Source organism: Centroberyx gerrardi, chromosome 24, assembly GCF_048128805.1.
Source record: "Centroberyx gerrardi isolate f3 chromosome 24, fCenGer3.hap1.cur.20231027, whole genome shotgun sequence".
Lineage (NCBI taxonomy): Eukaryota > Metazoa > Chordata > Actinopteri > Beryciformes > Berycidae > Centroberyx > Centroberyx gerrardi.
The window spans coordinates 17,880,794-17,902,499 of NC_136020.1; the positions used below are offsets into that span (position 1 = coordinate 17,880,794).

General features: G+C 42.4%; 2 protein-coding genes across 3 annotated transcripts in view; one reads left to right on the top strand and one right to left on the bottom strand.

Moving 5' to 3' along the window:
- utp20 (UTP20 small subunit processome component) overlaps nt 1-15,449 on the top strand; it is a 38,325-nt gene extending 22,876 nt beyond the window's left edge. For both annotated transcript variants that reach the window (XM_071900487.2, XM_078281909.1), the window contains exons 40-61: nt 254-336; nt 870-1,201; nt 1,444-1,583; nt 2,168-2,324; nt 2,983-3,081; nt 3,292-3,459; nt 4,317-4,483; nt 4,958-5,105; nt 5,574-5,690; nt 6,522-6,692; nt 6,966-7,097; nt 7,665-7,775; nt 8,005-8,154; nt 9,100-9,282; nt 9,762-9,893; nt 10,416-10,548; nt 10,668-10,852; nt 11,151-11,222; nt 11,344-11,676; nt 12,857-12,983; nt 13,620-13,765; nt 14,593-15,449. In XM_071900487.2, the coding sequence (XP_071756588.2) occupies nt 254-336; nt 870-1,201; nt 1,444-1,583; nt 2,168-2,324; nt 2,983-3,081; nt 3,292-3,459; nt 4,317-4,483; nt 4,958-5,105; nt 5,574-5,690; nt 6,522-6,692; nt 6,966-7,097; nt 7,665-7,775; nt 8,005-8,154; nt 9,100-9,282; nt 9,762-9,893; nt 10,416-10,548; nt 10,668-10,852; nt 11,151-11,222; nt 11,344-11,676; nt 12,857-12,983; nt 13,620-13,765; nt 14,593-14,748 (3,442 nt within the window). In that variant the 3' untranslated portion in view covers nt 14,749-15,449. The remainder of the gene's footprint in view (nt 1-253; nt 337-869; nt 1,202-1,443; nt 1,584-2,167; nt 2,325-2,982; nt 3,082-3,291; nt 3,460-4,316; nt 4,484-4,957; nt 5,106-5,573; nt 5,691-6,521; nt 6,693-6,965; nt 7,098-7,664; nt 7,776-8,004; nt 8,155-9,099; nt 9,283-9,761; nt 9,894-10,415; nt 10,549-10,667; nt 10,853-11,150; nt 11,223-11,343; nt 11,677-12,856; nt 12,984-13,619; nt 13,766-14,592) is intronic.
- Nucleotides 15,450-15,710: 261 nt separating this feature from the next.
- arl1 (ADP-ribosylation factor-like 1) lies at nt 15,711-21,422 on the bottom strand. The gene is made up of 6 exons (XM_071900492.2): nt 21,336-21,422; nt 20,354-20,491; nt 19,322-19,403; nt 18,407-18,518; nt 17,600-17,778; nt 15,711-17,102 (listed from the first exon to the last, which is right to left on the bottom strand). Exons 1-6 carry the CDS (start codon nt 21,337-21,339, stop codon nt 17,072-17,074), a joined length of 546 nt encoding a protein of 181 aa, XP_071756593.1. The 5' UTR covers nt 21,340-21,422; the 3' UTR covers nt 15,711-17,071.
- Between the last annotated feature and the right edge of the window lie 284 nt (nt 21,423-21,706).

The window sequence follows — 21,706 nt, forward strand, 5'->3', positions numbered from 1 at the left end:
ATATGTACATGTTTGACAGATAGAATGTTGGGAACTGGCATGGTGGGGTTTGGTTTGTGTGTAAAGTGCAAATGTGTATCATTATTAGTAGGTGTACATGTGTACCTGTGTTTTAAGAAGAGTGAAATCCATCAGTGTGTATATGCTTTACTGACCGGTCCTCCATAGTATACCATTGTTTACTTCCTCTCCTACTAACCCTTGTCCCTGTGTTTTCTCCCTCTCTCTGTCCTCCCTCCCTCCTTCCTTCCAGTTTGTTAGTCACAGTTCTGGAGGCTTTCCATTTCGACCACCAGACCCTCAGCAGAGAAATGGAGGCCGCCAAGGCCAGAGAGGGTGAGCGACCCGTCTGATCTTCCCTCTCTATCCACTCTTAATTTGTCCCTGTTTTTCTCCTCTATTTGCTCCATATGCGTTTTTGTGTAAAGAAGTAGAAGGGGAGGCAGAGTAGAAGAGACAGGAGAATGAAAGCTCTGGTCAATTTCTTTTCTTGTCGTTGGACTTATCCACTCGAATACATTTGGGGATGACTTGATTTTTGATACGTTAAATAACTCAAAATATAGGTCTGTTTTGCTCCTGTAAATGTACACCAATAACAAAAGTGATAACAAGCCATTTTAAAGGAACTGAATGATGAGTCTAAAAACAAGTGTCTGGTGGGAGGAAAAAACGAAAATTCATAATGTTAAGGTGTTCAATACTTGGAATTAGTTTTAGCTTTGGATTTTGTCTCTCAATCCTCTTTCAAACATGTAAATATTGATAACGTGGGCCTGTTGGAAAATGTATCTTTACTGTTTATCATTACTATTCACCAATTCTACTGAAACACATAAAAAACCTAAACCAAACTCGTCTTTGATCAGCGGGGAACGTCACAGTCGAGGGAGACGACGAGCAAGAAGCCGCGGCCGGTGAATCAGGCGAGAGCGACGATGAGGACGCCATGGAGGTCGACAATAAGACCGCCGCCCCCGATGCCGCCATGGAAACGGACACCGCTGAGGGGGAGAAGGTTGTTGTCTCCATGGAAACGGGGACCAGTGACACCAAGGCGGCGGTGGCGGCTCCCAAACAGCCAGCGGTGCCCAGCGGGTTGCCACAGAGCAAAGAGGAGCTGGAGTCCCTCATCAGCTCCATCCACCGCACTGTTCACGACAGCGTCCTGCCCCGGCTGCAGAAGTGTCTCACTGCCAAGGTACACACTATATACACACATACACACACACACACTGACTCACAGGGAGGCTCACACTTTGGCATGAACACACACACTGACACTGGCACTTAGAAAGCCATCATTTGGACTCCTAATCTATTCTGAAACATCTAATAGCTTGTAAAATTGTGAAAGTGGCTGTAAATTCTAGGATTTGCTCGTAATTTAAAAGACTGCAGGTCTAATGTGTGTGTGTGTGTGTGTGTGTGTGTGTCTTCTAGGTGAAGCGTGACGAGGAGCACAAGGCAGTGAAGTCGAAGGATGTGAAGGAAGAGGAGGTGGCGCGGGTGCCGATAGCCTTCGCCATGGTCAAACTGATGCAGACTCTACCTCCACACATCATGGAGGTCAACCTGCCTGGGTACGCAGCTGTGTGTGTGTGTGTGTGTGTGTGTGTGTTTCTGTATGGTGGATGAGTTTAAATTTTATGTGAAAACAAATCCCCCCTAAAACAGAATTCATGTTATTCATGTGATATTGCATGTCTTGATTTGTATTTTTTGAACACAATTAAGACACAAATTCTGCAAGGAATTAATTGATGATGAATAGCAAACCAACTTTTTCGACACTGTCCCAGTATCCAACATGATATTACTGGGAATGGACACTTTTACAAATTCATAACTATTATTGGCACAATAACAACAATGTGGATTGTGGATGTAAAAGCTCAAATACAATGTTCCAGCCTTTGCTCTCTGCTTTCTTTGGGAGAGAGTTTCCCATGATCACAGTAATTGATTGTACGCAATTTATTGTACATGTATGTGATCATATAGATTGTGTTTTGGGGCAGTTAGACCAAGGAAGACATCGATGTGTTGTATGCATACAATATATGACATTTGAGTGATGGTATGTGTATTTTGAATGTGTTTGTTTGTAAATGTCTGTGTCTTTGTGTGTGTGTGTGTTTGTGCGTTCTCTGTGTGTGTTATCCAGCATCCTGATCAAGGTGTGTGTGCTGCTGAGGAACCGTTTCCAGGAGATCCGTGACGTGGCGCGGGGAACCCTGGTGAAGATCATCGAGACGCTGGGCTTCAGGTACCTGCAGTACCTGCTCCGAGAGATGCACGGAGTCCTGGTCAAGGGCTACCAGGTAGGAGCACACACACACACACACACACACACACACACACACACACACACACACACACACACACACACACACACATACACACACACACACAGCCAGACAAGATAGAAGCTAGAAGTACACACACGTACAAACAAATGCATCAATGTAATCACACACATGGACAGATAACATGCAGAAGTGCACATACACACAAACACACAAATGCTCACACCTGCATTGTCATTCAATAGAATCATATCATGATAGTATAATTATATTTAGTTATTGCAATACACAATTTGTTGTCTAAATTAATGATAAAAAGTAAAAAATTAAAGTCTTTCACAAAATGGGATCTGAAGGGAATTAGGGAATATTTTTTGAATATTAGCGTTTTGTCATACTTGCCATGCAGGTCAATGCGATGAATTTGATTATTTAAAGTGTGATTTTGCATATCTTAGCAGATATAATTGTATATTGAAATAATTTCTTATGATTATCGTGATATTAAATTTGTCCATATCACCCAGCCCAGGAGAAATATATTCTCATATGTTCCATATTTATAAAGTAAATGAATAAGCTTAATTTCTGATTCGTAGAAGTAAAAGAAAATGGTTGTGAGAAGTGCCTGCATTTCCTTTGATGACCATAATACCCGTCTCTGTCCCCTCAGGTCCATGTGTTGACCTTCACAGTCTACCAGTTGCTGACGTGTCTCAGTCCGACCCTGAAGAGCGGAGACCTGGACCCGTGCATGAACCTGCTCCTAGAAGTAAGAACAGCTCCATTATTCAGTGTAAAGCTCTGGTCAAAATATGACTCAGATAATCCTCTCTCCAGGAATTTGATTATATTCAGGATTTCAGTTTTCTTATAGAAGATCACCATTCATCTTCCTCTTTTCCTCCTGCTTTTTCTGTTTCTGACTACATCCCTGTTTCTCTTCGCATTTATCTTTCTCCCTTTTCCCTCCTCCTCCCAGATCTTCAACAACGAGCTGTTTGGGGCGGTGGCCGAGGAGAAGGAGGTGAAGGGGATCGTCTCCAAGCTGATGGAGGCGCGGCACAGCAAGAGCATGGACTCCTACGAGCTGCTGGCCCAGTACTGCGGCAAGGAGAGGGTCACCCAGCTGATACTGCCACTAAAGGAGGTGAGGGGTTTGATTTGGGAAATAAACATGATAAAATAATTCATGTACAACTGTCACTATATTTCAAGTTTCCACAATCAGCCTGTTTTCCTGGAAATAGCAGGAATGAGCAAATTACACTAAATGGCCATTGTTTCCTCCAATGCTTGAATAGTAAGATCAAATTTCAATAATAGTATCTATAACCTAGAAATTTGGTGTAATTTAGAAGAAATAAAATACCCCAAAAAACAAACGGCAATAATATCACAATATTTTGGCGGGACAACATCACGATATTAAATTTTGGGTATCACCCAAGCATAGTTAAAACACTTATTTCCATTGTGGTCCTTGATGGAAAATGCCTTGACATACAACACAAAAAACACAACTGTAAAAACACAGTCACAAGATCATAGGCTATACATGGCACTAGCTAAATTAATTAAATTATTTTTTTTTAAATTGTCTTCTCACTTTGTGGCATAGTAATGTTCTCACTTCCTTTTTAAACTTTGTTTTGGTTGGAGGAATAGGCATTTAGCTGACGCTCTTATCCAGAGCATGTGAAGTGCAGCAGTAGAATAAACTTCAGTTTCTGCAAACAGTCAGTAGTAAGGAGTGTAAGAGTCACAAGATCCTGATGACAATACAGCAAAATATTCCTGTGTCCCTAGAATGATCATGTATGATAGTGAAATGCTGAGGAGAAAAGGGAGGCATTGATTAGTGTCTCACTTTGATGAATCCATTTCTGTTTCATTTGAATGATTTAATTACTAGTAGTTTTCATAAAAGACAAATTGATGCATAACACTTAGGACACTTCTAACAAACTCTCTGTCCCATATCTCTCTCCCCCCCCCCCCCCCCAGATCCTGGAGAATTCATCCAGTCTGAAGGTGTGTCGGCGGGTGGGTGCGGTGCTGCGCCGGCTGATCCTGGGTCTGCTGTCCAACAGCGGCATGGGCCACCAGGACATACTGCTGCTGAGCCACGGCCTGGTCAGCCAGAGCCTGCCGCTGCTCACCAAGAGAGACCGGTAGGCACACACACACACGCACACACAAACATTAAAAAATCTGGTGGTTTTATTGGTTAGAAATTTATATTTACGCCTACTAGTTTAGCATGAGGTCACCATGAAAGATACTGTGTTTTCCAGGTGTGTTCCTTAAAACACACCTTTTTAAAACTGCTTTTAATCTCTAACTCTTTTTCAGCCCCCTGCTCTTTTAATCTAAATTTTCTTGTCCTTCTCCCTATTTGAAATGTTTTATTCTCTGTCTTATTCATTGATATTGTCTGTTATGTGTTTTGTGTATCTCGTCTACTATGTAAAGCGTCTTTGAGTATTTAGAAAAGCGCTATACAAATAAAATGTATCATTATTATTAAAAGTAATAGGAGTTAATTTCATGGGGACTTTAATAAGTTGATTGGACTCATATGAACAGTGTTGATTTTAACACTTTCAGAGTAAATTTTTACTGTGTGTGTGTGTGTGCATTTGCAGAGACAAAGCGTCGGCCAAGCCCCCCCCAGACCCCCGGCTGCCCCCTCCCAGCTGCCTGCTCCTGCCCCCGACCCCGAAGAGGGGGGGGAGGAAAGCTCCGGTCAGCAGCCGCACCAACATGCACATCCTGGTGGACGCCGGCCTCAAGGTGAGGAGGACCAGCTTCTCCGTACAAACACTCTTCCCCTCTGTATTGACTCTGTATTAGCTGTGATAGATGGGCATCAATTTGTGGAAACATTGACTAATTTAAAGCCCCAAGTGGCATCGAGAGATAACAAATTTTTGATAGGGTGGGTGAATTTTTACCTCAAAATCTTTCCTAGTGCAGCTTTAAAACAAGATTTATAACAGTATTTTAAAGTAACAGTATTTTTTCAGTATAATTTTGTTTCTTGTAGTTAACTAATACATATGAAATGTGTAATATTTCTCATTTTTTTCTTGTTTACTTTCCCCTTCCCTGCTGAGAGTAGTATTGCTGATTTCCATTACATTAAGAAGCTCCTTAAACCTCATGGATCAGATTGTTCATAGTTGAGAATCCTGGAAAAGTTAATCTAAAACAGAAGAGTGTGTGTTGAAGTGTGTGTGTGTGTAACCTTGTGTTCCTCAGCTGCTCCACCTGAGTCTGAAGAAAGCCAAGGTGACGTCGTCTGAAGCCTCGGCTCTGGAGATGCTGGACCCCTTCGTGGTGCTGCTGCTCGACTGCCTCGACTCCATGCACGTCAAGGTGTGTGTGTGTGTGTGTGTGTGTGTGTGTGTGTGTGTATTGATGTTCAGATACTGAATTTCAGTTTCACGTAAGTATGAGCATCTGTTGATCAGTACCAGTGCCAGTTCCGATTCCTCATAACAATTGCGTTCTTCTATCGATTCCAAGATTTTACAGTTTGGTCGTACTGTAGCTGCAGCCTAACATGTTTCAGATAGTATTATTATTATTCCCTGATATTATTATTACTTATTCCCTGACTATTCAAGTGTTCATGTGAACAGCATAGTGCGATTTCCTTAATCGGATAAAAGCATTATGAAAAACCTGATTAACACAGCTAGGTTTTTGCCCAATCTTTCCAATTATTCGGTTTGTTTACCCTTAGTCTAATTTCTTTCTGTTTTTCACATCTGTGCTTGAGTGCAAACGTAACCGGATAAAGAACAATTGTCCGGAAGCAGCAAACATCTAACAGCACGGCGAGACTCACTTTTGCACTGATGAGGAATATGATAAAGATAAGGACAGCGTTTGTTAAACTGTTTTGCAACAGTAAGTAGTGCAAAGTAATGAGACACAGAAACCTGACCATATGAAAATAAGCTATGTGCGGCGCCATGTTCAAAATCCAAAACCACCGGCCAGAAGTTTGAGTTTTGCGCCCTTAAAGAGAGAAATTCAACTGTAAACCAGGGTTTTCCCCATTATCGCATTACTAGAGTACATGTAAACGTGCTCATTGAGACCCATCCTTACTTGACCTTGTTCTCCTCCTCTCCTCTCCTCCACCCTCTGCCTCTCTCTCTCTCTCTCTCTCTCTCTCTCTGTGTCTCTCGTCCCTCCCAGGTGATAACGGAGGCCCTGGTGGCGTTCACCTGGCTGCTGAAGTTCCCTCTGCCGGCGGTGGAGCAGAATGCCGGCCAGCTGACCAAGCAGCTCTTCGTCCTGCTGAAGGATTACTCCAAGGCCGGAGCCGCCCGCGGGGAAAACTACCACCTGGTCCAGAACTGCTTCAAGGTAATACTGCTACTCATAAAACACACATTTGATCAACCAGACACGCTTACATGTGGAAGACTGAACAGTTTAAACCAATTGTATCAGCTTATTTTCACTTTCTCTTTCCCCTTCTCTCTCTTTTTCCTCTCTCCTCTCCCTGTCTGTCTCTCTTTTTCTCTCTCTCTCTTCCCACATCCCTCCCTTCCCTTTCTCACTCTGTTTGTGTGTCTCTCCCCCTCCCTCTCTCCCTCTCTCTCTCTCTCTCTCTCTCTCCCTCCCTCTCTCTCTCAGTCCATCACCATCCTGGTGAAGAACGTGAAGAACAACAAGGTCTCGGAGCCGCAGCTGCAGGTGCTGCTGGGATACGCCGAGGAGGACATCTACGACCAGTCTCGCCAGGCCACCGCCTTCGGCCTGCTGAAGGTAGACGATGGAGCAAAGGTCCACATGTTGTTCGTCTGTTTGTCATGACGCATTGGACTTCAGATCTGCGGACTCTGACACTTTCAAAAAGCAGCTGAAGACTCTTCTGTTCAGACTGGCCTTTGTTTAGCCTCTGTGGCTGCAATTCTTTTTTCGTTTTTTTATGTCTTATTGTTTTTTTTTTTACTGTTTTCTGGTCTTATTTTAACTATTTTACTCTTGCCCTTTGTGACTTTGCTCTGCGAAAGGTAATATATAAATAAACTTTACTTACTTACTGATTTGAAAATCTAAAATATCCTAAAATATCATTATTATTATTCATTACAAATTCCCTCAGGACACCAGAGAAAGTCTTTTTAATGTTGAATGTTGAATTTTTTAGTCAGTGAAATCAGTATTTCAATATCAGTGAAATTCACTGTCATAACAATCAACAAGCATTCTGTAGCTCCTTTAGCTGCTTTCTATTGATTAACCATATTTTCTGCATAATGAAAAACCTACCCTCCTGAACTCTGTGTGTGTGTGTGTGTGTGTGTGTGTGTATATTTCCGTCTTCTCCAGGCAATCCTGTCCAGGAAGCTAGTTGTTCCAGAGATGGAGGAAGTGATGAAGAAAGTGGCCAAGCTGTCCGTCACCGGCAGCAACGCTATGATCAGAATCCACTGTCGACAGGTATGCACACACACACACACACACACACACACACACACACACACACACACACACAGAGGCACAACCTTGTCACACGTCCCCTCTCTCTCTGCTCCATTGTCCCTGTCCTCTCCGCCTCTCCATGGCCTAAAAAAGCAGATGCATAAAAACAATCTTTGAGAAACCTCCTGCTGCATGTAACGTACTGTCCAGTAAAGGGGAATGTGGTTTTGTGTTTGCTGTTGAGCAGATCTACATGAAGTACCTGTTGGATTACCCGCTGGGGAAGAAGCTGAGAGAGCACCTGGACTTCGTCGTGGCCCAGCTGACCTACGAACACGACACCGGGAGGGAGTCCGTCCTAGAGATGCTGGCCTACATCTTCCAGACGTTTCCTAAGGTGAAAACACACACACACACACACACACATACACACAGTATCAGCCTACACCTTCCAAACCTTCCCTCAAGTATGCATTTACATGTACAGATATACACATATTCACATACAATCCATAATAACCACTCCCACGCTCTCACAGATGCAACCGCTCTTCTCTCTGATATTGTGAATAAATCTCACCAATGAGGATTGACACTCATTGGTTAAGACACTCGTTAAGGTTTTAGTGAAAGACTTTGTAAAAACTGTGGAGCTGTGGGTTTGGGTTTTGGGTTGAACTGCTCTACGCACACACACACACGTGTCATCATCACATGTATGAAATTTAAAAGTAGAGATTCTAACTGTTCTTGGTTTCAATCCCACAAGTCGGCTCCGGTACTAGCAGCAGTTAAAAATGCTTCTTCTGTTGTTCCTCTGTAGTTATTTTAATTTCATTTTCTATTAGTGTTGTTAATTTTCTTGCTGTGGTGACACACCATACTGTAAACTTCATGAATAAATACTTCAGTTGCTTTTTGTCTTGATCTATGTATTGTAGTTCCTCAGTATTTATTTGATTTGATTAAACAAAGGCCTAAAAAGGTGTAAGAATCAAAATGAACCAAAGGAATGGAAAAATTCAGCTACTCTCAGAGAACAGTTGACAAGGTTTTAATGGTTAATGGTTTTCATATGAAAGTAAAAATGCGTTTCAGCAATGCTCACTTTTGACTATGCATGCAGTCCTGTAACACTGACGAAACACATTGCTTTTTAATCTGAAGGCTTTGTCAGTTGGTCTCCAAGAATAACTGAATTTATTCATTTGATTAAACAAAAACAACAGACGATGATCTTTCCATTGTCTTTGTAAGTAGGGCTTCATTTCCAGCAGTGGTAGGTTTTACTGCTGCTGAACGAACATAGGAGAAACGCTGAATCGTGTCTTCCCCTGTGCAGAACCTGCTGTCGCAGCACAACGGCCTGTTCTTCGCCCCCCTGGCCCTCGCCGTGGTCAACGACGACTCGGCACGCTGTAAGAAAATGGCCGCCATGGCCATCAAGGCCCTGCTGGGCCAGCTGGACCTGAACCACCAGAACACCCTGTTCTCCCTCGTCAACACCTGGCTGAGTGCAGAAAAGGTAGACGGACACACACACACAACCACTAGGGAAACAAATTTTCCCATAATTGTATTCAAATCAATTACCCTCATAGGCTGTAAAAGAAATGAGTGTTTTGCACTGGTGAGCGATTTCAAAAGCGTCGTATGGAGTTATTGACTCCTTATCTGGTCATATCAAATTATGTTATGTGTTTTTATTGTACTTTGATGTTATGTCTTTTTATTGTCTTTTTATGGTGTGGTTTCTATTGTGTGGTTTTACTGCAAACCCTGTCTGAAAATGTCCCTTTATGGACAGTGAAGTTTGAACTGAATTATACAGAATAACCTACAAATGACGTGGAACAAAAATATTTACAGACATAAAATTCAACAAATTTCAAAACTGGTGCAGTACAAATGCCACATGTCATATTGGACATCAGGGGGTATTGGCATGTTTAACCATTTTGGATAAGATTTTAACCTGTGACCTTTCTCCTCCGCCCCCCCCAGGCCAACCTGCGGCGTCTCGGGGCTCAGGTCTGTGGTCTGTTTGTGGAGGTGGAGGGGGAGAACTTTGCCCGGCGTGTGGAGGACCTGCTGCCTCTCATAGAAAAAGAGATCCACCCCGACAACTACGAAGACGTGAGTCAGCATGGTTACGCCATCTTCTTTGTTGTTTTCATTTAAGTTCTGTAATATTGTAATAATATAATAATAATATCAATAATGTGATTGTATGGAAATTCTCTTGCTGCTTGCCCAGATCAGACCTGGGTTAAATAATTATTTGAAATACTTCTCAAAGTTTGTTTTAGTCAACCTGAAGTGCCAGGTGGGTGGGGTTTGCCTTTTAGTACACTTCTGCTTTTGTGTAGGCAAGTTAGAATTCACAGAACAGTATTTTGGTAGCTTTCAGACAACATTCTCTGATTGGATGAATTTGGTCTGGTGCTAAATATCAATACATGTGACAAACTCCACCCATCTGGCCCTTTAAGTAGGGCAAAAGAAGAAATATTTTAAAATACTATTTGACTCTGTTTTAGATAACTGCCGATTTTGCCACCATGGGACCGTAGGAGAAGTAAAAAAAAAAAAAACATGGAAAAAATTGTAACTGTAAAACTTTGTCTCTCTCTCTCTCTCTCTCTCTCTCTCTCTCAGATAGAGGAGGAGCAGGATGAGAAGGGAGCAGACAGGTTGCTGTTCAGTTACCTGACTCTCATCACCAAACTGACCAAACACTGCAGCCTGCTGGAGCTCAGCAAGCCTCACGACACACTCTGTAGTATCTGGGGTAAGGGACCAAACACACACACACACACATTCTCTCGCCTTCTCTCTCTCTTTGCCCTCTGCCTTTACTGAGACTCACACTCACACTTGTTTTTTCCCCCTTTGCTGTTGCACCTGCAGGTCACATTGAAGCCCACCTGCGCTACCCTCACTGCTGGGTGTGGCTAACAGCCTCGCAGCTCTTTGGCCAGCTGTTTGCGGGCCACCAGCCGGAGCAGCTGATCGCCGTGTGGAGAGGAGAGGGAGACGGCGCTTCGCCTCGGCTGGTGGCCACGGCCTTCATCACTAGCAACCTGGACAAGAAGGTGAGGCCAGGGACTGTCATCTGTAGCCATTTTACCTCAGCAGGGCCAAATTTGGTCCTTGGTCAAGTCAAACATAAAGGAATAGTTCACCCCAAAATGAAACTTCAGTCATTATCCACTCATTCAAAACGCCATGCAGGACCACAAAACACACAGCGAGTTAGACCCCAGTTCCATCTCAGCCGTCTCTCAGGGATCAGAACATTTTCATTTTATCTTCTTGTTTCTCTCCCTTCTTTATCCGCTTTATTTTGCCCTCCCTTCCTTTCTCCCTTCCTTCCTTGTTTCCTTCCTCCAGATGAGAGAGCTGGTGTTGTCTTTCTGCCATCAGCTCCAGTCCAAGTTCCTGGACACAGCGTCAGGAGAGCAGGTACACAAACCTGTCAAAACAGAGTTAAAATCATATAGATTGTCATACTTCTTTCATAGATGGGATGTGACATCATCAAATGAGACTTGATTGACAGCCGTGTTCCGCCCCCCCTCCGCAGGTGATCAAGAACCTGCTGTTCGTCGCCAAGGTGATCTACCTCGTTTCCCCCGAGTCTGACATCGCTTCCCCCCAGGAGGTTGAGCAGGGGGAGGAGGGGCAGAAGGAGAACGGGGACGGGGATAAAGAGGAGGAAGAGGGGGATGAAGAGGAGAGGGAGGAGAAACAAGAGGAGGAAGAGGGGGATGAAGAGGAGAGGGAGGAGAAACAAGAGGAGGAGGACGAGGAAGAAGAGGACAAGGATGACCGGCCTCCTTCCCTCCTGTGGATGATGAAGAAGCTGTCGCTGATGGCCAAGAGAGAGGCGGCCAATACTCCCAAAGTACCACTGAAGGTACGTGCACACACACACACACACACACACATACATACACACACATACACACACATCACACCACATACAGACAACATGTTCCCAATGAATGATGCAGGCACCCCTTGGGCCAGTCAGTAACAAGATGAATCATCCCTCCCAGTTTCATCAAAATCAGACCAGTGGTGTAGCAGTTACGGCTTTTCAGAGTTTTAAATTCTGACCTATATTTGTAGCGCCTCCATCAGGCCAATCTGTGTATTTTTTCAAACACCACAACACAGTGCCAAAATGCATCATCCCTCCAAGTTTTGTCAAAATCGGACCAGATATCACCTTTTGCATTACATATTTTGACCTTTAATTATAGCACCCCCATTAGGCCAATCAGTGTCATTTTTTTAAATGCTAGAAGTTTGAAGATGCATGAGAGTGTGTGTGTGTAGGCTGCATTTTAATTAACATTTCATTTAGCTAGCTCAGTATCTGTTCAGGTGCTAAAGTTTCTTAACTATAGTTTCTTAACTAAAGTTTATGAACTATAACTAAGGCTAGCATTGTCTAACTTACTGCAACATTAGCTGACTGTTATACTCCCATCTAATTACTGCTAGTTATGTGAAGCAAATTGAATAGTTTACCTCCTCAACATACAACATCATCAATCATTTGGCTATCATGCATATGTCATAGGCACAATCAATTATGGTTGCTGTAGTTCACTAATACACCTTCAGTCCTTGATGGCATTAAATCTTTGGGGGGGGGGGTTGTAAACTATCAATATCGAGTTTGAACACCAGTTTAGTGCATCACATCACCAAAATGAATATAAAACAAAACTTTACTTGGTCAGCTGTTTATTTAAACAGGCTGCCCAAATATAATCCATATATGGGAAATTAATGCATAATAGAGCATTAATTTGGTCAATGAATTTAGAGTTTCTCAGAGAAAGCCAACAAGCTATCAAGAGGATAAATATAATTAGAACTACTATTTCCTTCCTTGATTTTGAACATCTTACAATGCTGGTTTGTACAGAAAGTCATGGAGGGAGATTTTGAGATACTTAAATCCTAATATTCAAAACAGCTGTCAAGTGACTACAGCTCAGCCTTTCTAGTGTTACAGTTACACGGCCATTTCACTTGCTCATGCATTAGATATTCATCCCCTCCCCTCCCCCTCTCTCCTGTAGAGAACGTGTGTGTTTAAGTTCCTGGGGGCGATCGCCATGGACCTGGGGAAGGAGCGGCTCGGCCCGTATCTGACCACCATCATCGCCCCGCTGTACAGGGAGCTGGACAGCACCTACGCTGACCAAGGTAACTGTCCCACTGCGGCTTTTACACCTGTCGCGTTCACATCATATGGGGGACATCAGAAATACAGATTTGTAAAAATCCTTCCTAGTAAATGCATCTTCAAACTTGAGGATTGTTAGATAGACCTACAGAATATTTCACCCAGTTTCTGAAATTTAACATTACCAGTGCAGAAATACCAAGAAACAACTTGAAGCATGGTACCATTTTCAAGTGTTTAGTGAATGAAATAACTGTAGTTACAATTCAATTACAATTCAAAACATCAATTCAGTTTTTTTTTTTACATGTACAACTGTTTGTGGGTTCCTGAATGGTTAATCTTCAATATTGGTCTGTCTGGGAGCCTGCAGTCACCACCATTCACTCATTTTTGTTTTGAAAAATTAGTCTAAAATTCATACTTGGGTCTAATTTTCGAGGAATAATTTGTTCTGTTTTGGTGGGAAAAAGCCGGAATACTGGCAGTGGAAATGGATCCCCAGGGCAGCCAGTATTTACAGTCATCCACTCCTTCACTCTTTACGGAGGCTAAACAGCAAAAACGTTCAACAAAAAATGAATTGTGACTTTTAATTCCCCGGACGCTGACCTCTGACCTCTGACCTCTGCCCTCCGCCCTCCGTCTGTGTCCAGATCCCACGTTGAAGAACCTGGCGCAGGAGCTGATCGAGCTGCTGAAGAGGCAGGTGGGGCTGGAGAGATTCTCACTGGCCTTCTCCGCCGTGCAGAAGGAGTTTTCACTGAGACGCGCAGCACGAAAACGACACAGGGCCATGCAGGTATGGACACACACACACACACACACACACACACACACAATTAGATTCAGTTCATTGACTTTTATACCATCCATCTGTAAATCTGATAATGTTAATGTGAATAGCTTACAATCCACATTTTCACGTCAGGACACATTACTATATATTTGTTCTTCCATTTGTACACCAACAATGGAAAAGGCTGTGTTTGCATTCCTATTTATTTTCTGGATTATTTTCAATCAGTTTAGTTGCTATAGTCTTTTTCCTGGAATTATTTATTACCCTCTGTACTCGATATTTGTCTTATTCCTACCTATATTTTATCCTCTGCTGCTGCAATATATAAATATCCCCGCAGAGATCATTCAAGTTTTGAAAGTTTCGTCTGTCTCTACAGAGAAACCCACAAATGAACAAATAAGTTGGAGCGAAATCATTATTAGAAATTCAATTCGACAAAATGCTTCAAAACAAGGAGGTGTGCCAGACTTTTAAGCACACACCAACACGTGCCAGCACATGCAACACACATAAACCATATGCACACACACACACACCCCTAAGTTTCCCCTTACAGTGAATAGGTGTGTTGGCCATCCTGGTTTAACAAACTCCTACACCTCCTAAAACTTTTTAATTAATATGGCTTCCACATCACTTTGCTCTGAATGCTGTTGCCGAGACCTGTCCACCCTGCCAAGAAAATTTATGAAGCGCTCACACACACACACACACACAAACACACAGTCATCATTATACCAAACTGGATGGCGTCTCGCACCTTCTGTTCCTTCCTCGCCTTACATTTGTCCTCCTCTGCTCTCCCTCCTCTCTCTCTCTCCCAGGCGGTGGCGAACCCCGACATCGCCGCCAAGAAGAAGCTCAAGAAGCACAAGAACAAGATCGAAGCCAAGAAGAGGAAGATCGAGTTCCTGCGGCCCGGCTATAAAGCCAAGAAGCACAGGAGCCATGCGCTCAAAGACCTGGCCATGGTGCAGTGAGCGTGGCAAAGGGGCTAGATCTGTAAAATCGAGAACACTAGATGGGGATTCGAGCTGCCCTGGTCTGCCTGGTATTACAGTGGATCCTCCTGGTCTGCTGGGTCTACAGGCGATTCTCCTGTCAGCTCCCTTCATCAGACCAAATGTGATCATAAACATGGGTTGGGAGGATGGGGAAAGTCATAAATATTCACTCATCAGTTTACATGTCACAGACTTGTACACAGAATCATGCGCTTCCAAACCTCAAACAGAACTGCAAACTTTTTAAAAGGCTCATAATTCCTGTTCATTGTTCAGCGGAGCATGTCCAAGTTCTTGTGGGCTGCAGCTAACCGGCTAAAGATGCTAACACACTCTATTCATGGCTGTTACTATTATGATATTTATAATTCTTAGTAATTTAGTTGGCTGACAGCAGGGCGGATATGCCAGTTGACATAGCAAACATCCCATCAGGCCAGCAGCGACACAAAACAGACGTTCCACCTGGGTGTGTGTGTGCTAGCAAGGACGCTGTGTAACCCCCACCTACCCATGTAAACTGACTGCAATATAATCCACCTTTTCTTCATTAGAGATCCAACATCCTTGTGTGTGTGTGTGTGTGTGTAAAAGGCATAAAATGATGCAGAAATGTGATATCATGGTGTAAGATGAGCATCTGTATCCTGTTACACAGCAGGAAGCCTGAGTATGACTGATGACATCCTTTCATATGAATTGCAGATGAAATATTGCAATGAGTTGAGCTCCATTTTTTGGTTTTTTTTTTGTATTGGGAACTGAGTGTAGAATTGTCTTGAGATTTATATACTGTGCAGTTAAATGTACAACTCCTGTTTTGTTTTTTAATTAAAAAAGATCCAATACGTTCCCTGATCATTTGTCATAGTATTCACACTTGCCTACAATGCCACAATTTGATAATGTAAGAGTCTTGATACAAAATGGTACAATCACTGATAGCAATCTTTACTGTGAATCATTTTCACTGTACAAGCAAATATAAATATGCGATCATAAAACTTTGAGCAGACAATCAAACAGTTAGTGTTCAGTAACTAAATGACTAACATGCCAAAGCTGCACTCATGGATTTCAAAGGAAAAAAGGCCTTGACTACTAAATTAACTTAAAAAAAAATTACCAACCACACAAACTGAAATGGAGGAAAAAAAAAAACCACAGTAGAAATACAAGAGGTTGCATCAGCCTGACTATAGTACAAAACCAGCGTGGGCTGCAGTAACACTTGGGTGGCCAGGGGACATTTGGAGTCAAATTCTCTTCGTTGACCCATTTCCAAAAGTGAAAGAAAACATTTCATCTGAAACAGAAGACAGCAGATTGTGTACAAAGAGGCATTTTATCAGAAGTTGGATTTCAAATGGAGCACTTTCATACTCAACTAAAAATGGAATTCAACCCTGTAGAGCTAGTCCAGTATAATGTGAATAATTAGCAGTTTAATAACTTCTAATAAGCAACGATGATGTCCTCTTCTCTGGCTGTTCAGCTCAGGACTGGGACTGACTTTGCCACTGTCAGATGCTGAAGACGTTTGTACATTTTCTGGGAAAGCGCTGCCTCCCGGTGGATCTTCGTTCAGCCGTCTTGTCGCTGACACTGTTGCTCGTCAGCTGCTAATCATCTTCCGGCTAAACAGCTTCACTATTTGCGAATTATTTGACCATGTCAAGCAATTTCCCTCAGGGAGAAAAACGAGCTTCAAGCTGCATTTCTGGTGTCCAACGAAGACACCGGATTTCAAAAAACGCCGCGGAGGGGCTTCCTTTATTGATCCCTCTCAAGCCATGATAAGTTATGTCAGTGCTTACACTATTACAAACTGCTCAGAAAATGATCAACATTTAACATAAATGTCTGTTCGCAGGTGTATAGGAATTCTTCAATATCAAATTACTGTTTTTAAAGGTGAGCATTTCCCAAACATACAAAAAGGTGGATATGCTGCGGTTTAATGGATTGCCCATCCATCACTGCAATCCTACAGCTATCTAACCTCTTCACATGTACCACCAGCATAGAGGGAGAGAAATGGGTAGTGTGTGTGTGTGTGTGTGCCCAGTCCAGATGTTACTGCAGCCTTTGCTTCTCAGTCCCAGGCTTGAAAGGCGTTAGGCATTGGGAGGGCTAGGCCAAGGCTTCAGGTGGGTGGGGGTTTAGGGTTTAGGGTGGAGGGGGGGCAGGAGTGCAGTCACTGGTCCTGAAGGGGCTCAGTCAGGAGGCTTCATACAGAGGGGTCAAGGGTCAGGAGTATATACAGAGATTGTATGGATGTGTGTTTGAGTGTCAGTCTTTACTGCCGACTCTTCAGGGAATCCACCAGCCTGCATGGAGAGAGACGGAGAGCAAATATAATTCAGCCTTGGTACACAGGAAACACAGATAACATGTTGTGCAATATGTGACACTGAAGAGGGTTGAATGAGTAAGCCAGTGTAATGCACACTACCAGTAAAGACATCAAAACTATGAAATGACACAAATTGAATCATGCAGTGACCAAAAAAAAGTGTTAAACAAATCAAAACTATCTTATATTTTAGATTCTTTAAAGTAGCCGCCCTTTGCCTTGATGGAAAGGCAAAGGCTTTGGAAAGAAATTCATACATAGGATCAACTTCACTATTTATATTTGTCTAAGAAACACATTTCAAGCATTTAAGCATAAGACTTTAGATCAAAATGGCTGGATGGATAATGAAAAACATAGTACATTCAATCAGGTGTGTCCAAACTTTTGACTCGTAGCGTAATTATATTGAAGCCATCAGAAATGTATCAAAAATATTAAGGGTGTGATCATTTTTTTTGTGGGTCCTACCATTCCATGCCGTCTTCCAGCCCTGTGCCCTTGGTGGCTGAGGTTTTGAAGATCTGCCATTTCCTGTCTTTGAGGGCGGGGAGGCCCAGGGAGTTGGCCACCTCAGTGGGCGTCATGGCCTGCTCCATGTCCTGTTTGTTGGCAAACACCACCAGGATCGCCTTCTTCAGCTCTTCCTCCTGAATACAACACACAGCCGGAAAATTACTTCTTGAAAAGTAAAACCCAGGAGACAGAATCAAATTCCTAGATCTAACTTGCCTTGTTAAAGTCTTACTAGGCAACTTTGGCGGCTCCAAATGGCAGCGAGAGGCAACTGTTTGAATAATTTGAGCTTCTAAATAATTATGAGGAAAGGTCTAACGTTGGTGAGTCCAGCTTTCTGGACGGAGCGCTGCTCACTGCTGCTTAGGAGACAGTTTGGATTTCACTCTTCATTTTCGATTTGTCACTTCCTGTGGGTGGAGAACTGTCCATACCTGACACCAGGATTTAATTTGGCCAAATAGGGGGAATCTACAAGGTCTCAACTAGTGGGGATGGTACGCTTTTCTCTACTGCAGCCCCACTTTGTGATTCAATCTTATAAGACAGGTGTATTTTTGCATACAAATCTTGCATAGTACAGCTTTAATAGTAATTATTTCTCACTTAATTGCTCATGTTTGGGTTAAAATAATAATTACTGAAAATTACTGTTGAAAAATTACGGGCTTTAGTCATGTTTACGAAAAGCTAGACCGCCCAGGCTCAGCTGGAGTATATAAGGACTATTTTCAGTCCGGAGTTCACAACTAGCCCACGTACCTCCAGCATGGCCACCAGCTCAGACTTGGAGATGCCCATCCTGTCGCGGTCACTGCTGTCAACGACGTAGATGACTGCATCTGTATTAGAGTAATAACACCGCCAATAGGGCCTGGTGGAGAGGGAGAGAGACAGAAAGGGAAGGTTAGAGAGAGAGAGAGAGAGAGATGATGCTGTGCAGAATCGCTGGTCTGAAAATCAAGTTTCATGTCTGAGAAAATCCTAAATCTTAAATATATTCAAACAGAGCAAGTCCCAAGCATTAGCATCTCACACCGCCTGAGAGACAGATGCTACCATATGCTTTGCTTACCATTCGTCACTTCTAATGCCACCGACAGCCTATTATTATCTAATCTACACATATCAGACAACTGCATTAAAGCTAAATTTAACTTTGAGTCAACGTTTTCACTTTTCAACACACAAACCTCCCTCAGAGTTCCTCAGCTCTCCACATTGATAATTGCAAACAGGCAAAATTACTTCTTGATAAGTAAGATCTGGGACACGGAGTAGAATAGCATTACCTGGATCTACTTTTCTTGTTTGTAGATGTTAGTATGAATTTCAGACTACATTTTCATAATAAAAGTAAAAAACCGGTACCGACTTCAAGTCTCTACAGTAGATAAACTCACAGACTAATGTTGAGGTTATGTACAGCAACAAAAACGCACATTCAAAGTGAAATATCACAGATTTATCATGTCCAACAAAATTCAAATGCTCATTAGTTTTTGTTTGTTTTTGACTTTTATCCAGTTCTGTTTTCAACCTGTTATCCAGGGAATGTCGACTGAGCAGCCTTGCTCTTTTCCAGCAACGCCCTGTTTCACATTCATTTACACACATTCACACCTGGGAGCTGCCCAGTACAACCACAGCCTTCTACTTTCTTCTTGTTACACCTACCTGATACTCGTCTGTCCTCCCAGATCCCACACCTGGAACTTGAGATTCTTGTATGTCACTGTCTCCACGTTGAAACCGATGGCTGCACAGAGAAATCCAAACAGTACAGTGAGGGCAGAGCGCATGAGTTTAATAATACCACTATCTAATTCTGGATAGAGTAGCAATTGGGATGGAAGAGATTTTTCTGCTGAGTACTGCAATTGTGATATGGACTGCAGTACATGCAGACACAGCCTTTTTTTTTCTTGACAGAATTTCTATTTTGGGGCTATGGAATGTCACAAGATAGTGGAAGAGAGAAAAGAGGTTAAATCTTAAGACTTTGCACAGATTAGATTTGGCACAACACCAGAATACTTTGTTCGGTAGGTCTTCTGAAACCTTTCCCTCTGATAAGACACTGCAGCCTCTTTCGATTTACAACAGTCAAGTGCAATAGTCAATACTGTTTGTTTTCTAATTTCTTCCCTTTAACTAATGAGTCAGGGTCGGCCTCAGTACATGGCTTAAAATCAATGTTCTGTCTTCATTCTAAATATGCTAATCAGTGCAACAAAGACCCTCAAATGGGCAACTATTACAAGCCTAGTAAGCAGCATATACATCACACAAATATAGAGAGGTTTGTGTTGCAGACTTGTGGTGTTCAGTACACCAATGACCTGCTACAGCCAATAACCCAATAACACATCTGCACACTTAAAACCAGTGAACCTCTGGTCTACACAGGCTGTCTTTTTCAGGAAATGGTTAGTAAAATGGAGCCGCCAGTCTTGCTTCTCTCCAACCAAAACAACTGTGTTTAATCACAGGCACAGAAGAAGAGCAGGTGCACGTGTTTATCAGCCTCTCCATGTAGAAGCACTTGTCTAGGGATCACTGGTCATTGTATTTAAAAGGACGTGAAAAGCAAAACTGGATCTGCACAACTGTAAATATCTGATGTACTTGTCAGTGATTTTACAATATACATTTTATAGGGATGAACAGTAGACAAGCCTGGGTGAAACAGAGAAAAGCAGCACATACTGGGGATTGTGGTGACCACCTCTCCGACCTGCAGCCGGTACAGGATGGTGGTTTTTCCTGCGCCGTCCAAACCCAGGATCAAAATCCTCATCTCCCTGGTGCCAAACAGGCCCGAAAAGAGATTGGAGAAGAAACCACCTGGAGAACACACATTCAGGGGAAGAAGACGAAGAGGAAGAGGGGGGCAAGAGAGTGTGACAGGGAAATAAAAAAAAATAAAGAAGACGATGAAATTGAAGTAATAATAACAATAATAAAATTGATTTATATAGCACTTTTCTAAAAAACGGTTTACAAAGTGCTTTACAGAGCAGAATAAAATCAAACAAGACGATGCAGTGGTAATAAAACAACAGGAAATAGGAGCAATGACAACTCTAAGAACAGTAAAAGAAGAAAACAGTGACAATAAAACAACAGTTAATAAAAGTAATGACAACTGTAAAAACAGTAAAAGAAGAAAACAGTGGCAATAAAACAACAGTAAATAAAAGCAATGACAACTGTGAGAACAGTAAAAAGAAACAAAATAAAATCAAGTAAAAAGTAAGCTATTTTACAACTACAACTATTTACAAACTAGCATGTTTCCTTATTTGCATAGCCACTCTCAGCATCATTCAAGTGGTTGAACTGGTTGAGTTAGCTTAGCTACAATAACCACGGCATGAGGAAATTAGCTAGAGGTTGCAAGTTGTCATGTCACTGATGCGCTCAATACCTAAATTTGGATATTGGAAAATAAATAGCTTGAAAGGAAAGGCAAAATATTTGGGAACTGTCCAACGCGTCGTACCTACTGTAAATAGTTAACATTAGCTGGCTAGCTAGCAATACTGCGACCCAGTTAGATTTAGCGTAGGTGGAGCAGACAAAAGAATAATCGCGTACAAAACAGACATATATCTACATATACACACACATTCAGGTTTTAGTTAATGGACAAACTGATATTTTATTCATCAGTAAGTTAAATCCTCACCCATTTCGACAAGACTGCGGTCCTTATTTCAGCAATGCTGTGGCAGCTGAGCTGTTTGGGCAGAGCTCTTCTTCCGTGTGGTTGACGTGTCGCTGGACGGCGTCACAAACTGTCAGTCGGATTTCGTTTCGCAACATTCAACACATTCAAAACAACCTGTTTAAATGTAAAATACCCAAATTTAAAAAAAATATATGGCAGAGAACAGGATTGAACGTTGATATATATATTTTTAGATGTTGCAGATATGATTGGTGAATGAGCTACATAATAAAAAATATAAATGTTTGAATGGAAAGTGCGTCGTATGCGTAGAAGATGAATTGCGATGGTTTTGTATGAGCTACATTCAACGCGCAAAAACAGCTTAG